The sequence below is a fragment of the Lygodium microphyllum genome, chromosome 9 (assembly GCF_053477565.2).
Source record: "Lygodium microphyllum isolate KBCC chromosome 9, Lygodium_microphyllum_v1.1.10, whole genome shotgun sequence".
NCBI lineage: Eukaryota > Viridiplantae > Streptophyta > Polypodiopsida > Schizaeales > Lygodiaceae > Lygodium > Lygodium microphyllum.
The window spans coordinates 91,769,890-91,785,050 of record NC_141143.1 but is presented as its reverse complement, the minus strand read 5'-3'; the positions used below and the strand labels follow the sequence as shown (position 1 = coordinate 91,785,050).

Below are 15,161 nucleotides of genomic sequence, written 5' to 3'. Positions count from 1 at the left end.
TTGGAGGCCATCCTTGAGATGGATCTTCAAGGCGGCACAGATCACACCCTCCAGATCCTCCTTTCTCCGCAACCTACTTCGTGTGTGGCAAGGCCTCCGTAAGGCCCTAATTGAGAGCCCTCCAGGATGCCAAGAGAAGATAGACCGCCAACCAGTGGTCTGGAATCCCCAGGTCAGAGATAGGGATGGGATACCGATTGGCGAGCGCCCCCACATCCAATGGGCTGGCTAGGCGGCCGGCCATGCTGACAGTATCAGGACATGGCAAGAGGTGTACATGATCATGGACTAGTAGGTGTTGCAACAAGCATCAGGGTGTTAGAGAGGAGCGGAGCTAAGGAGAAGGAAGATTCACACAGCGATACCTCAGGAGTGGCTTGACCCGCGGATTCGAGAGCCGGTAAAGCTTGGCGAGGTATGGGCCGCTAGATTTTCACCGGCAGGCCTACAAGTGACAGGCATAGTAGGTGGTGCCCCCTACGGGATTTTCTTCATCGTGCAAGAGAGGGGGCGTTTAGTCCTTGACAGAGGGGCGTAGGATGAGGAGATCATTGTCCTTGGAGGAGGATTCGTGTAGTCGGACTTCAGGGGAAGACTTGGCATCTGGACCCTTATGTGTTCAGGGAGGAGTTCCGAGAGTGGCGCCTCTGGATATGGGAGAGCAAGCCACTTGATGAGCTGGAGTGGGACCTTGGAGAGTGGCTATGGCCGCCCACTGCAGTTGCCGGGAGCCATTGAGGTTCTTAGAGTGCACAACCAAGATTGGCACACATGTACTGATGCAGAAGGACATGGACTGGGCGCCTTCGTGTAGCAGGTACTGGGCGAAGCACAACATCACGTGTCACAAGACTGTGACAACTATTACCTTTTTGTTGATTTCTTTATTACATATTTTATTTGGTTTTTCTTTCTGGAAGGATCCCGCTTGAAATCCAAATGCCTGAGTTGCATGGTCAGTATGTGAAACGGACAGGAATGTCTAGTGAGTCAAGATTGGACAGTTAAGGTCCAATACAAGTCTAGAAGAGACTGATGGCACTGTAGATTGACAAGCCTAGAAGAGACTTGTGAAAGTGTATATGGGCAAGTGTGTTGAAGAACTAGCCTGAAAGAGACTAGTTCAAAGTGAAGATGGACAAATCTGCAAGAGATTAGTCCATGTGGGGCCATCAGTGGAAATTCACTTTCAGTTGAGCTACATTACAAATTTGAATGTAGCTATAGTCTGTAAAGATGGTCAAAAGACTAGTGGGATGCAATGGAAGCAACTCCTAAAATTTAGGGAGTTACTATTTTTGGACCTCAGAATCTGTTCGCGTCATTATCTTCGTTTTTGCACGAGGATCAATCCTTTGGTCTGTGCCGAGGTCAAATTCTGCACCGAGAATGGAGAATTTTAGACTGGAAGGCTGGAGTGGGAAATATCCTCCAGTGCTGCCACTTCGCACACGTGTGCACTTACCTCTTCAAAAGAGGGCTGGCGTGCAGTTTTTGGGGTAGAGAGGCTCATTTTGTGAAGGAAAGAAGGATTGCTGCAGATGGAGAGCTCTTGAGAGCTGGTCTTCCTTGTCAATGATGCACAGAGGCTTGAGCCTGCTCTCTACTCTCTCTCTCTCTCCCTGACAGTATGGGTATGTTGCAGAATCAAGGGCCTTTCTTCTGATTCAAGTACAGCTGTGTGGAATATGCTGTTTTTGCATGAGGCAAAAGCCTCCTTTGTCCAGGAACAGGAGCAGTTGTTTGCAGTTCCCAGCAGGGACAGGTGAGGGTGTTAACCTCACAAAGTAGGTGTCTAGAACAGCACTAAATCAGTACTGTTTTTGGACTGTTCAGAGGCTATTTCAAAGCCCAATTGATGCCAGAATCAAGGGGCATTCGGCCCAGATGATGTAGGACAGTGCAGGGAGCAGTATGAACTGAAAACAGGTTTCAGAACAGGTCTGAACCAGTAATTACAAAGGGCTGAATAGTACAGGGAACAGTAAGAGTTGTAATCAGGTTTCAGAACAGGTCTGAACCAGTAATTACAGCAGAATTGCAGGTCAGAACCAGTGATTACAGCAGAGTTGCAGGTCAGAACCAGTAATTTCAGCAGGCTGAAATGGTCAATTCTGCACTCCGACCAGAAGTTTCAGACTTGGGCAGAGTTTCCCCTCCTGGTCAACTTGTTTTGGGTCAGTAATTGTACTGTTATGTTGTCAAATTTCACCCAGAATAGGTGAAAGACAGCCCATTGTACTTTCCCTCTTTTTAAAAATAAAGAAATACCGCAAGGGGCGCCTAACTTAGGGGCCAACAGGGTGTCTGTGTGGCAACAGGAGCATTCTAGCTTCCTGTATTTCTTTTTGATTATGTGTCTTTAAGTTTAGGTAAAGTGGACGACTGTAAATTGGGTGAAAGCATTTATGTATTTTGGTTGTACACTACCGCCCTTCCCAGTGAACAGGCCGGTTACATCACGGATGCCTTCCATCGGACTTTCTGGCGCCACCTATGGGATAGCTGGAGGCTGAGGAGAGTATTGTATTTCCTATGGCTTTTGGCACATGGAGGACTAGCGGTGGGGAGTTGGCTAGCCCAGATGCAGCTGGATGGAGGGTGTAAACGTTGCCCACAACAGCCCACTGTCTTTAGTCGTGCGAGGTGGCATAGCTCTTGTGAAGAGGAGTATGTCGCATTTTCCACCGTCTAGCACCCAGCCTTGGATGTATCTGGTGGGAAGCTTTTCGCTGACAAGATATCAGCAAGGGCTATCACCTTGTGTATGAGGCCGGGATGCAAGACATGATCTTCATCATTGAGGCTGGGTCTTGCACAATGGTCGGCATGGAAGCTTTACCCAACCGCTAGGTACTGGAGCCCATAGCAAACCGCTGTGAGATATGGGAGATCGTAGGGAGTCTTATTGGATGGCACATTTGGAAGGCATGCTATCAAGAGGTTTTTGGCAGGGAGAGCCTTTCAATACAGGCGACTTTGGCTGAGCTCTGGACTTCCATCATCCACTCCCTCCGCGGCCGGTGCGAACAGATGCAGGGCGAGTCTCGTGCTGCTCAGGAGCTCCGTTTGCACTTCTTGCGCACTTGGGGCAGCCAGGATCTATTCTTCATGACGCAGGTAGGCAGCCCCAGATGGCGATACACCCCCCCTCCATGTCTTCTTGCCCCCATCCCCCCTAGACCGCCTTGAGAGGCTTGTATACTTGATATATTTGTGACTCTGCATCAGCTCCAGCTAGTCTGTTGAGCATGAGCACTTATTTATGTTCAGGGTTTTTTCTTAAGTAATATAATTAGCCACACTTTATTTGCAAAAAAATACCTACAGTCCCGTATTGTGGGATCCTTCATATCCTATGGAGTCCTATTGTCTATACCTACGGACCCAGGTTGTGGGATTTTCCATATCTTGTTAAGTTATCATTGTACCTTGTGCCTACGTGGGATTATCTTGTAATTAGAATTCTTGTAACAAATCTAGCATCTAGTCTAGTCTCTCGAGCACAATCTAGTGCTCCCATAACAAATACTTGAGGGTAACATCTGAAAACCTAATGCTGCATACGCAACATGCGCTATTGCTACCTACAACTTACAACTACATAGATGGGAGTGGATACATCATACATGAATGATCATACAATAAGAGAATTGTGGGCTTTAAGAGAGAAGGTTGAGAGAAATTGTTTGAATCTCAAATAACCTAATCTCATGGGAGAATCATATTAATATAAGGAGCATTTAGCTCATTCCAAAGTGCAGTTCAAATGGGAAAAGATGTATCCATTAAGTTGGTATCTTATGGTATAGATACATAAGGTACGATACCTAAAGTATGGTATAGTATGAAACCTTTTGTACGTGGTAGTAGTGCAACTATGGTTGAGAGAGAGGAAGAGGTTAGAGAGAGAGAGAGAGAGAGAGAGAGAGAGAGAGAGAGAGAGAGAGATATAATAGGCTTGAGAGGAGATGAGAGGCTTGGGGGAGAGAAATAAGAAAGAAGGGGAAAAAAAAAAGAAAGGAGAAAGGAAAAAAGAAAGTTGTAGGCTTGAAGGAGAGTGGCCAAAAAGTGCCTATTTTTTCATACTAAATCGTACGGATATGTACCGTACTATACCGTACGGATCAGTCCATGCTAAGTACGGAGACAACCCTGATGTATGCAGAATGTGGCTTGCTTAAAGAAGCACACCATGTGCTTGATGGATGCTGGCTAATGATGCAGAATCATGGACTGCAATGATTGCAAAAATCTCTGTGCATGGGGTTGCTGAAGAAGCAAGCAATTATTTCCAACAAATGCTCTTACAGGGGTTATCACTTGTTCCTATAATCTTCATTGCATCTTGAAAGCCTGTGGCAGTACCCAAGCTTTAGAAAGCGACATTGAAATACATTCAGAAGCAACTAAACATGGCTTGGAAAGAAATCTGCACATAGGCAGCACTTGGTGCATATGTACACTGTGCACTTCATGTTTAGATACTACGATGTATTTGACAAGCTACCAGTTCAGGATATAGTCTCATGGAATGCCCTGATTGCAGCATACACCAACTACAGGACGTGCATAGCAGTAAACTTCTTCTGCAAATTGGTGCTGGAGGTAGTATATTCTACTTTTTTCACATTTAAATGCAGCTTGATGCTTGTGGCAACATGCAGGATTTAAGAACAGGCCTGAGTTACACATTGAGGCACAGTTGCCTGTGAGCAAGGAATTGATGGGCATGTACAGCTCCTTTGAATTGTAGCCCTGTCTACTATATTGAAGTGGCCATGCTCCTTATCCTTAGTCCACTCCCACTGGTCTCATTGTAAGTCAATAGCAAAAGCTTTGGGAAAGAGAAGGAGAGTATTTGAATCTTACAAGATGAAGATCAAGTACTGAAACCATGGATCTATAGAAGTAAGGAAGGTGGTATCTTAAGTATTACCTGTTCTCCATAGGCACAGATTACTGTTATGTCCTTGTGGGTGTGTCCTTGTGACAGCAGCCATTTCACTAAAGCCATTACCATATAGGCCTCTCCTTCATTAGAGGGGCTGCGATCGGTAGCTTCTTCGAAAGAGTGAGACCAGAAATACATGGTTGATTTCATGCACATTGAAGCGTTATTCCTTGTGCCTGAAACTGCTGCTATATTCGTTCTCAAATGAGGATACATGGGTTTCACCATCTGAAGGAACTCTGGACGCATCCTAGACTGATATCCCAGTGCTTGAAATGGGAGTTTCTTGTATTCTGCAAGCCTCTCAAGCATTGAAACTGCCAAATTATGCCTGGACACACATTTGTCTTATTATGTGTTTATTCCGATATGTACCTGCAAAACAGTCTTTTCTATTAGCATACCTGGTTTCTAAATTGTAGCTATTAACCGAGGGTCGTAGTTGCTTGTGGTCTCCCACGAGTATGAGATGCCGAACACTTGGAGAAAGGATTGCCATTAGCTGAGGCTCCAGAATTTCTGCTGCTTCTTCTACTAATATGATTGATGGCTGAATTGCAGCAAGAATATCCTGGTTCATGGCTGCCCCCTGTACAAAAGTAAAGCAGGTCAAAATAGGAGGCACAAGCTTTATCAGACACTTTGCACTAGATACCACTGAAATTAGAAATTCTGTAAGTAGAGGCCTAAAGTACTACTTAGAGCAGTCTCATTCTACTGGTCTTTTGTTTTTTTATGTTACATGTCTGTCCAGAAAGATCCCCAGGTCTTTGTTTGTGTCCCTAGGAAAAGATACTTCTATAACTTAGAAATGTCTGAAAAGCTACACACGCCCCTCAAAGGGTATGATAGTCCATGTAGGAAACCAAGACTAGAAAATGAGAGAAAAAATGCTCAGTACCCCCTCTTCTGGCTGCTCTAGAAACACTGTTTTATAGAAACATGTATAGCCATACTTGTTAAGTAAACCTTGTGGATTTCAAGGCAGTCCCAAATGCAATTGCTTTGTGGTGCCTTGTGATAACACATTTATTATACCTTGAGGGGGGCCACCTTTGGCAAGCCAAGTCTCAATTGGTAAACGTGCATGAGCCACCTGCCAAAGAAAGAGTGGCATCTTCCTCATTTTGAAGCTATGCCATCCTCCTCTAGGAAACCTGTAAGAAACCAGCTGCACAGGATCATCTAATCCTATTTAACTGCATCCTACTCCCCAGTCAGACTGTATAGTGATAAAAGGGGGAAAATGCTATATCTAGAAAATAAACCAACTGAATGCATCTCCAGAACATCTGTGAAAGGAATGCTTCATTTAGGTAGGATAACTTGCTCAATGCCTGTCCACATGCATCAAACACAACCTTTTAAGCCCAAAGAGCAGCTGTATGGATTTCAAAAGGAACTGCAGAAATGTCAATTGTCTGCAAATCAAGAAGCTGGTCCTGAACTAAAGGTCCCCCAGTCTATAACACACCAAAGGACAAGAATGAAGGGTCACTTAGGGGTGCCATACAAAAGGGTACATTTGTCTCTCCTTTGGGGCTGCAAGGGACTCTCGGAGTGCTAAGTGCATACTCTTCAAGGCCCTAACCATCATTGCAGCAAATCTATCTCATGGGTCGGTTTTAAGTGGTCCAACGGCCTTTCCAACTCTACGCTGAGCCTCTACGATATGTCTTTGATCTCCTCAGCTACTGTCTTCTCTTGGAAAAGAGAATCTGTTATTTGAAGAGTGGCCTTGCCACTCCTTGCGTTTGGCAACTATTAGACAAGTGGTGCATGATTGGAGAAACTAGTGCCTAATAGAATCCCAACCATGCCTTTCTATCACACGTCCACTCATCTAAGTAAAATCTATCAATCTTGGATAGACATAGTTAACCCTACTTTTTGGCCTAGGGCCTTCTTAGGGGATTAGGACATGGGGCTAGAGCCACCTTAAAAATTCGTGGTATATACAGGGGTCTAAAGGGGTTCATGGAACCTACGCTTGTTATCTTGGTCTACTGGTATGCCTATATGCCCTCTTAGAGAGCTTGGCTAGTCGTGCTGATATAGCCTCAATGCTTTGGGCTTATATGAGAGCCAACCTATTTTTGAGAAACTGACATTAGGATTTGCACTCAGTCAAAATTATGGTGCATTAACCTCCTATTTAGTCTCCTTAAAACAGCCTCAAAAAGTAATCAATGCAAAATTACCAAAAATAAGTAGCTTATTTTTGGTAGTAGGAAAAATACTCTCCCAATCCTCTTTAAATAGGAGACTTGTGTTAGTGCATCCTCAATCCCACGGATTCAGCCAGCTACCCTTCAGCCCTCTCATCACTTACTGCTGTCTACACCCCTATCCAGAGATACCTCAGTTTGTGGAGCTTCTTAGAGTGCTGCCCCTGCTGTCCACAGCCCCTACACAGCTGGGGACCTGATTTTCAACCATTTTGCACTTCCATTTTCAGTCTACAGCTGCCACCTGCTGGTCTTGGACACTATTCAAATGCTGCACCCTGCAGTTCCTGATCCACAGGCTACCCATCGCCACACCAGTCCTCTACAGCTGCTGCCTTCACCTCCATTATCAGTGTTATCATGCTGCCATCATTTCAGAGCAGAAAGAGCCGCATTTTCTGCATAAAGAGGCTGCCCCGCTGGTCACCTGACTGCTGGTGCATCTATGACTGCTGACATCATTACTTACCCCTAGGTGATCTCCATTCTACTGCTACATAACTGCCTACACTAGCTACTGCTCACTGAGTCATCATCAGACTTCACTAGACTGCTACTGCTGCAATTTGGGATCCATTCGAGTACAGCACACTCTGACACCCACTCCAGACACATTTGCTACTACTCAGTGAGTCATCATCAGACTTCATCAGACTGCTACTGCTGCATTTCAGGATCCATTCGAGTATGACAAACTCCGACGACCACTCTAGACACTTCTACCCCATCCCTGGAGACATGGAGATTCCAAGCCGTCTGATGGTATCATCTTCATTCTTGTTATGATTCAATATTCTATAGACTGGTGTTGTATACTTTGCGTTTTCTGTGTTTGCCATAAAATTTATTTACATGGTATTAGAGTAGAGTGCTCTTGCTAATGATCCTCACCCCTTGTTAAGAATGAAGTTTGGCTTTCCAGGATGCAAGAACACCTTCAGAGATGTCTTCCATATCAGCAAAGCAATCTCACTCGAAGCCTATGACATCAGTCCAAGGAATGGGTACTCTCTTAATGCACTCCTAGAACAAAAGAGTGAATCTTTCTCCAAACAAGGACCTCCTAACAACCAGCATGCACATGCTCACTGATGAGGAATAGAAAGTGCTTGTGAGGTAGAGATTACAGAAAGCATGACAAGGAGTGAGCCCCTATGCTCATAATCCATCTCACGCATCACCTGTGGCATACAAGTAGATCAACCGAGCCTACAATCTAAAGGAGTTTGCATGTCAGTTATCGGAGATCTATGTTAGTGCAGATCAGAAACCCCCAACTGAAAGAGGACAAAACAATTTGGGAAACTTGAGCTATTTAATGTCACTTGATCCACTAAATACAGTGAATGGGGTTATGTATAATACAACTTTTGCAAGTTCTTCTGCCATTCCTCCTGAAATGTAGATAATGGGTGAAAGTTATCATGAAGATCTAAATTCACACCAATATGTAAACGCAAGAAGAGGTCATTATAGACGTAAAAGGTCGGGTAATACCTTTGCATCACATGCTTATTCCAATGAATTTGCTTTTGGTGCTTAATCATCATTAAGACAAAATCGCTCTTCACAATTCAATTCCCACCCATGCCACCCATTTCATAAATTTCTTTTGCTTCTGTTCCATACACCAACTCATCCATTCCACAATTCACCACATTGGGGGTACCACACCAATGGGCATGTATCCCATAGATCTACTTTGTATCCCACAATCGGGTGGTCTCGGTACAACAATGGTACCAATGGGGGCCTACATGCAAGGGCATCCCATTAACATGCATCAAGCCTCTCCCACCCCTCCTATGGCTAGTGTGCCATCCTACACTTTTTCAGCACATGTACCACACACTATTCAATCAGTTTCTTCAGGACACATACCTATAGTCACCATATCAGACACTTTGGTACTACATGTAGCACCTAATTGCTTGCATGTCTATTCTATGCGACCCAATAGTCTGACTCCTCATAGAATTATCCCTACATCAATGCCTAATGAATTTTGTACTCGCTTTCAAGCTGTTGTGTGCTATGTGTTGCTTTGGACCTCGCTACAAGATTGGATGACAACTTTGGGGGTTCTTCTAGCGCTGGATCCTCATATGACCTTGGATGGGATGGGGGTTTTGCAAAGACATAGGATCTTGCTGATTGCACAGCAAACTTTTGTGCAGCATATCCTTCTTCAAGACAAAAGTTGAGTCATTGAAAACATAAACTACGTTTGATACTCCCAGCACAGCCAAATTTTGTGTAGCATATCCTTATTCAAGGCAAGAGTTGAGTCCTTGAGAACACAAACTAGGTTTGGCACTTGTTGGGAATAAAGGGCCATCATGCCTTTTATATATGCACAGGTGTGAACACACCCTTAGCACATTTGTACTTTCATATACATCTATCTAAAACCTAAAGAGGTACAACACAACAAATTGTACCCAAGAACATAGTGCATCTCTCTCTTTGACTCTCACTCGCTACTCTTGTTCACGTTTTGCTCTCTACCTGACATTTTCATCGCCGAACATTGCATCGCCATTGCGCATCGCTCACTTCAAACTGGTATCAAAGCTGCGGTTAAGGTGCTTGCGCTTCTCAGAGTCCGTGTAGGTCAACTCGTCATGTTCTTTCTCATTTTCAGTCAGGCGACAATTCCAGGTCGCGAGCAGGTCAAAACGTCACTTGTGCAGTCAAGCGCAAGTCAATACTTCAAAACGTCACTCGTGCAGTCAGGCGCAAGTCAAAACGTCGTTTTTCCATGTCACGAGCAAGTCATGTGAGCAGGCGACGGGCTGGCGACTATAAATGGGGCAGATTTGTCACTTTTCTTTTGCAAAATTTTCAATTGTTCAAAGGTTCCCTGCAAGCAAGTCCTTTGCTCATTGATGGGCATTCGTGCATGTAAGCACAGTTCAAAATTTTGGGGATTTGTTTAGATTTGATGCGAGCAAGACGCAATAGTGATATTTGTCTCAGAAATTGCAAGAATTTGTAACATTTTGCCTCCAACATTGGGGCTTTTCATATACATGCAAAAATTGGGCTGAAATTTACCCAACTTCTCGACATTGATGCACATTGGACCCCGTGCAATTTGGGGCTTTTGCTGTTTGGGCGAAATTTGTGCGCCATTTGGTCATTTTATGTGCATGCGGGTTTAATTCCATGCAATTTGGACACCTAGCACTTGGAAAATTTTGGGGGTTTTGCTGAAATTGCTCTATTTTGGCAAAATTGGCCTATTCTATGCATGTCAAAGATAGTGCAGATGTATGGTTGATACTTTGAGCACAAAAATTTTGGGGCTTTTGACCGTGTGTGTCAAATTTTGTGCCCATGGGTGTGTGTACAACAGAAATTGCAGCTAAAATTTGGGACTTCTCATGTAATGCGATGTATTTGTCCTTGGAACAGCTGTAATCAATTGTGGAGTACTGTAGCACAAGATTTAGTGCTTCTGAAAATTTATTGCAAATCTGGAATGAAAGTGCTTTCTCGTTTGGGTTACTTGCCTTGTCTTCATTATGCTGATTTTGAGCATTGTGATCATTGTGTTTATGGTAAACATGCACAGACGTCTCATAAGAAGTCTGTTTCGCTGAAAACTTCTATTCTTGGCATTGGTTGAAATCTTCTATTCTTGTGATCATTGTGTTTATGGTAAACATGCACAGACGTCTCATAAGGAGTTCCCCAAGAAGCGTGGTTGGGCAAGCCACCTTCGTATGGACACTTGAAAGTATTTGGCTGCGAAGCATTTGTGCACATATGTAAAAAAGAACCCAGCAAACTTGAGCCAAAGTCCTGTAAATGTATCTTCCTAGGATATGGTGATGAAGGTGAAATGGGTTATAGATTATGGGATCCCGAGAAAAGAAAAGTAGTGCGTAGCAATGATGTTATCTTCCGGGAAGATCGCATGCACAAACAGCCCGAAAGAACAGAGGAAGTTTGTAGGGTTGTATCCCGGGAAGCAATACCTTTTGGACAGTAAAATGTGCCCGTTGTACAACAGCAAATACCTGCTGTAAATGAGCTTGCAAATGCAAAAAATAATGTTGAAAATGATCAGCCAACCATTGCCCATAATGATGAGCCACTGGATGTGCAGGAACAGCCAGGACAACAAGCTGTTAATGCTGATTTGCAAGTTGAAATGCCCAAAGCCAATTCTATCAAAACAATGTATCTATTTATGAGAGATTGAGAGAGAGAACTATGAAGACAATGAAGATGAATCATATATGATTATGTCCATTCAAAAGTGATGTATTCTCGTGTTCTTGTTAGTGTTGATGGATTCTATGAAGATGTTGAAAATTATGGTTGATTCTATCAAATCCGTGGGAGATATCTACTACGATGCTGCGTGAAGATTTGTTATTTTTCTTATTATGGTTCTATAAAGAATGAAACAAAAGCTTGTTGACGTTACAAGATAGTTTTTCTTGTAGTAGAAACCCCTTTTCCTTGGTGTCTCTCTCGGAGCTCCATGAGTTTTGAAAATGGAAATTTGCAAGCTGAAATGCCAAGATAGCAAGCTGGAAATGGAAATTTGCAGGCTCAACAGCCAGCAAAATAATCATCATTGGGTTAGGAGATCATCTAAGGCTACTAGACAACATGATAGATTCATTCCTGGTACAAACAATGTGGCTGATTATGTCATGTTGACAGACTGTAGTGACCCGTCTTGCTTCAAGGAAGCAATGGACAGACAGGACAACAAGAAATTGTATAAAGCCATGTTGTCACTGATGAAATCTCTTGAGAAAAATGGCACTTGGGACTTGGTGCAGTTTCCTAAAGGGCAAAAAACCCTTCCATGCAAATGGGTTTACAAGATGAAGATCACTTTTGGTTCCTCGCCAAAGTACAAAGCAAGATTGGTTGCGAAGAGATACAAGCAGAAACATGGAGTTGACTTTGATGAGATATTCTCTCCTGTAGTCAAGATAACTACATTAAGAAGCATTTTGGGCTTTGGTTGCAGTTGAAGCATAGAAACATGAAACGGGGAACGGGAACGGGGAACAGGGACGGGGACGGGGACGGGGACGGGAACGCCAAACCTAGGGAACGGGGACATGAAAACGGGAACGGCATTTAAAAAATCAAAATTCATGAAAAAAATTAATATTTTACTCATAATCCATGTGGACTCTGGAGTGTTAAAACTTAAAACCAAGGTATATAATCCACAAGGACAAATCATTTTAAGTTTTAACTTTAAGATATCATGCATTATTCTAAAACTACTCATTAGAAATTGAATTGCAACTTACAAGGCTCAAGAGGTAAGCTATTCAATTATAAATAATAAAATCCATAATACATATGCCAAAAATCATAAATGATAAAACAATGAACAATAAACTAAACTTAAAAGTCTAAGCTAAAAGAACATGCCTATGGTACCATTGCTAAAAAACTTAAAAGATTACAAATATGAAATTGAAGTCTAATCTTTGAAAGAACATGCTCATTGCTCAGCTAAATTCAAGTGGAGGACTAGCCACTCATTGAATTTGGGGCATTTCCATCGTCTATGAAGTGGGTGAAGGCCAATTAAGTGCCTGAATCAAGGGGCAAAATAGATTAAAGACTTGCTAGTCAAGGGGAGTTTGGATTGCGAAGGGGATCGGGAGTATCCCATTGTAAATCAACTTCTTCTTCAATAAAGCTAAAGAAATACCGAAAGGGGCGCCAATTTTGGGGCCAATCGGGTGTGCATTGTCCAAGATCGGTAGGTAAATTTGTATTTTCAGATTTGCATTTATTGTTTGTTGCTGTAATTAAGTTGTAATCAAGGATTTACCACCCATCCACAAAAGGAACGCCGGTTATAGCCACCCATCACGTGACCCCCATCCAAGACATTTTTCTTTCCTAAGCCCCTGCAACCAGGATATCCGTTGTGGGAACGACCCCTCAGTCAAGATCCATGGTCTAGATCGCGTTAAGTTTGATATTGACAAGGGCTAAGATCTTGCTTTGTTGGATGATGTATATTATGTCCCTAAAAGCTTGGAGTAAACTTATTATCCGTTCAACAGCTTTGCCGATTGAGGCAAGTAGTTTTCCTCACAACAACCACAGCCGAGGCCATAGACTCTCAAACTAGTTTAGTGATTGCTCATGGCAAGGCACAACCTAGCAACCTCTAGGAGATGACATAGTTTCTTTCCCTAGGAGATGACATAGATCACTAAGGACTCAGAGTTTTGCTAGTTCCAAGCTTTAGCCACCACATGGGAGCCTACGAACAATGACCGCCTTCGCCAGTATTGCTTAGGACACATTGGGTATGACTCGCTCTATGAGCTGTCACGCCGTTAGATGGTTGAAGGCTTGTCACACCTATAACTATATAAGGATGTGCTGCACACCCTTTCCTCAGCAGACCACACATAGAGTTGAGACATCTCTTAGATTGATCCATGTTGATCTTTGTGGGCCAATATCCACTGCTACCCTTAATGACGCACTGTACTTCTTTTTGATAGTGAATGATTTTTCTCACTATATGTGGGTGTATTTTCTAAAGCACGTATCTAATGCATTCACCTACTTTTCTTCATGGGTGTTGCTTGAACATAATCAGACTGGTCATTAAGTAGGTTGGACAAGAAGTGATTCTAGTGGTGAGCTTATCTCCCATGAGTTCACCGAGTTTTTACAAGAGCGCAATATCTCATGCCAGCTCACCTCTATCAACTCTCCCTCTGAGAATGGAGGCGTAGAGTCTAAGAGCAAGTTGGGCAAATCTTCTAAGGACGTCTAGAGTGGAATCTAGTGGAAGGATTCCTGAATCTCACATGGTCTATTGGTACTAGTGAGATAATAGGTCTCGCAGAAGAGGCCTAGGTATTGAAGACTTTACAAATGGGTCAAGAGCGGGTAATAGATACCATCTTAGATGGCACTATCTCTGATGTGGAAGGAGGGATCGACTGAGAGACCGTTGCAATGCTATTTACAATATCCCTCTCATAAAAAACATATCTGTGAACAATCATCTTGTTTGTTGTTCGAGGATCCAACAAATTAGAGGCTTTTGCCTCAAAAGAGTACTCTACAAAAATCAAGAGATTAGCTTCGGGAGTGAGATTTCCTATCTTATCATTATGAGTGTGCATGTATGCATGACACCCAAAGACATTGAAGTGGAAAATAATAGACGGAGTGCCAAAAAATGCCTTAAAGGGAATTTTCTAAGGAATCACTACAATCAGGTGTCGGTTGAGGATGTATACTAAAGTGTTAACAGCCTCGACCCGAAGGCACTTAGGAAGCTTTGCTTTGTGAATAGCATAGAACATGCCATGTTCATCACAATCTAGTTCCTTTGTGTCTATCTTTACGGTAGATTATATAGTGCATTTTGAGCCGAAGAGTTGGCGGGAGGCTCTAGAGCATCCTTAATGCGAGAGGGAATGGAAAAGGTGTCAAAAGTGGTGCAGCAAGGGAAGCATAGAAAAGTACTGAAATAAACTGCTAAACACAAGACAGAAGAAAAAGAAAACAAAATAACACTGACTGCAAAGGAAGAGAACTCAAAGATGTGCTTGGGAAATGGAATCCATATACCAAACATGAGAATGATGCATACAACAGTGAGTCATTGGCTGCATGGGCATCAGCACCGACTCCTCACTCCAACGAAAGACCACCTAAAGAATGATGATGATTGAATGGGAGGAGAAGAAGCCACTGAATAAATAGACCCAAAATATGCCAAATATGGTAGTTGTTCGGCTAGCAATAAATGCCTAAATAATCACTAAGATGACCACCAGAAAATTCCTAAATTACCTAGCAATGTCAAGCATAGCCCATGACTCACACAAGACCTGACTAGATTGCTAATGCCCTCTCTCAGATCATGGGTGATCTAATACAATACAACGGTAATGACTCCTCATCATAGTCCAAGAAAGAGAACTCAAAGATGTGCTCGAGAAATGAAATCCATA

The 15,161-nt window shown here is 43.1% G+C and overlaps 1 protein-coding gene across 3 annotated transcripts in view; it reads right to left on the bottom strand.

The window, feature by feature from the left end:
• LOC148031292 (uncharacterized) overlaps nt 1–15,161 on the bottom strand; it is a 76,139-nt gene that overhangs the window by 12,762 nt on the left and 48,216 nt on the right. For all 3 annotated transcript variants that reach the window (XM_087684812.1, XM_087684811.1, XM_087684813.1), the window contains 2 exons: nt 5,359–5,543; nt 4,940–5,285 (listed from right to left, as the gene is read on the bottom strand). In XM_087684812.1, coding sequence (XP_087540938.1) covers nt 4,940–5,285; nt 5,359–5,543 — 531 coding nt within the window. The remainder of the gene's footprint in view (nt 1–4,939; nt 5,286–5,358; nt 5,544–15,161) is intronic.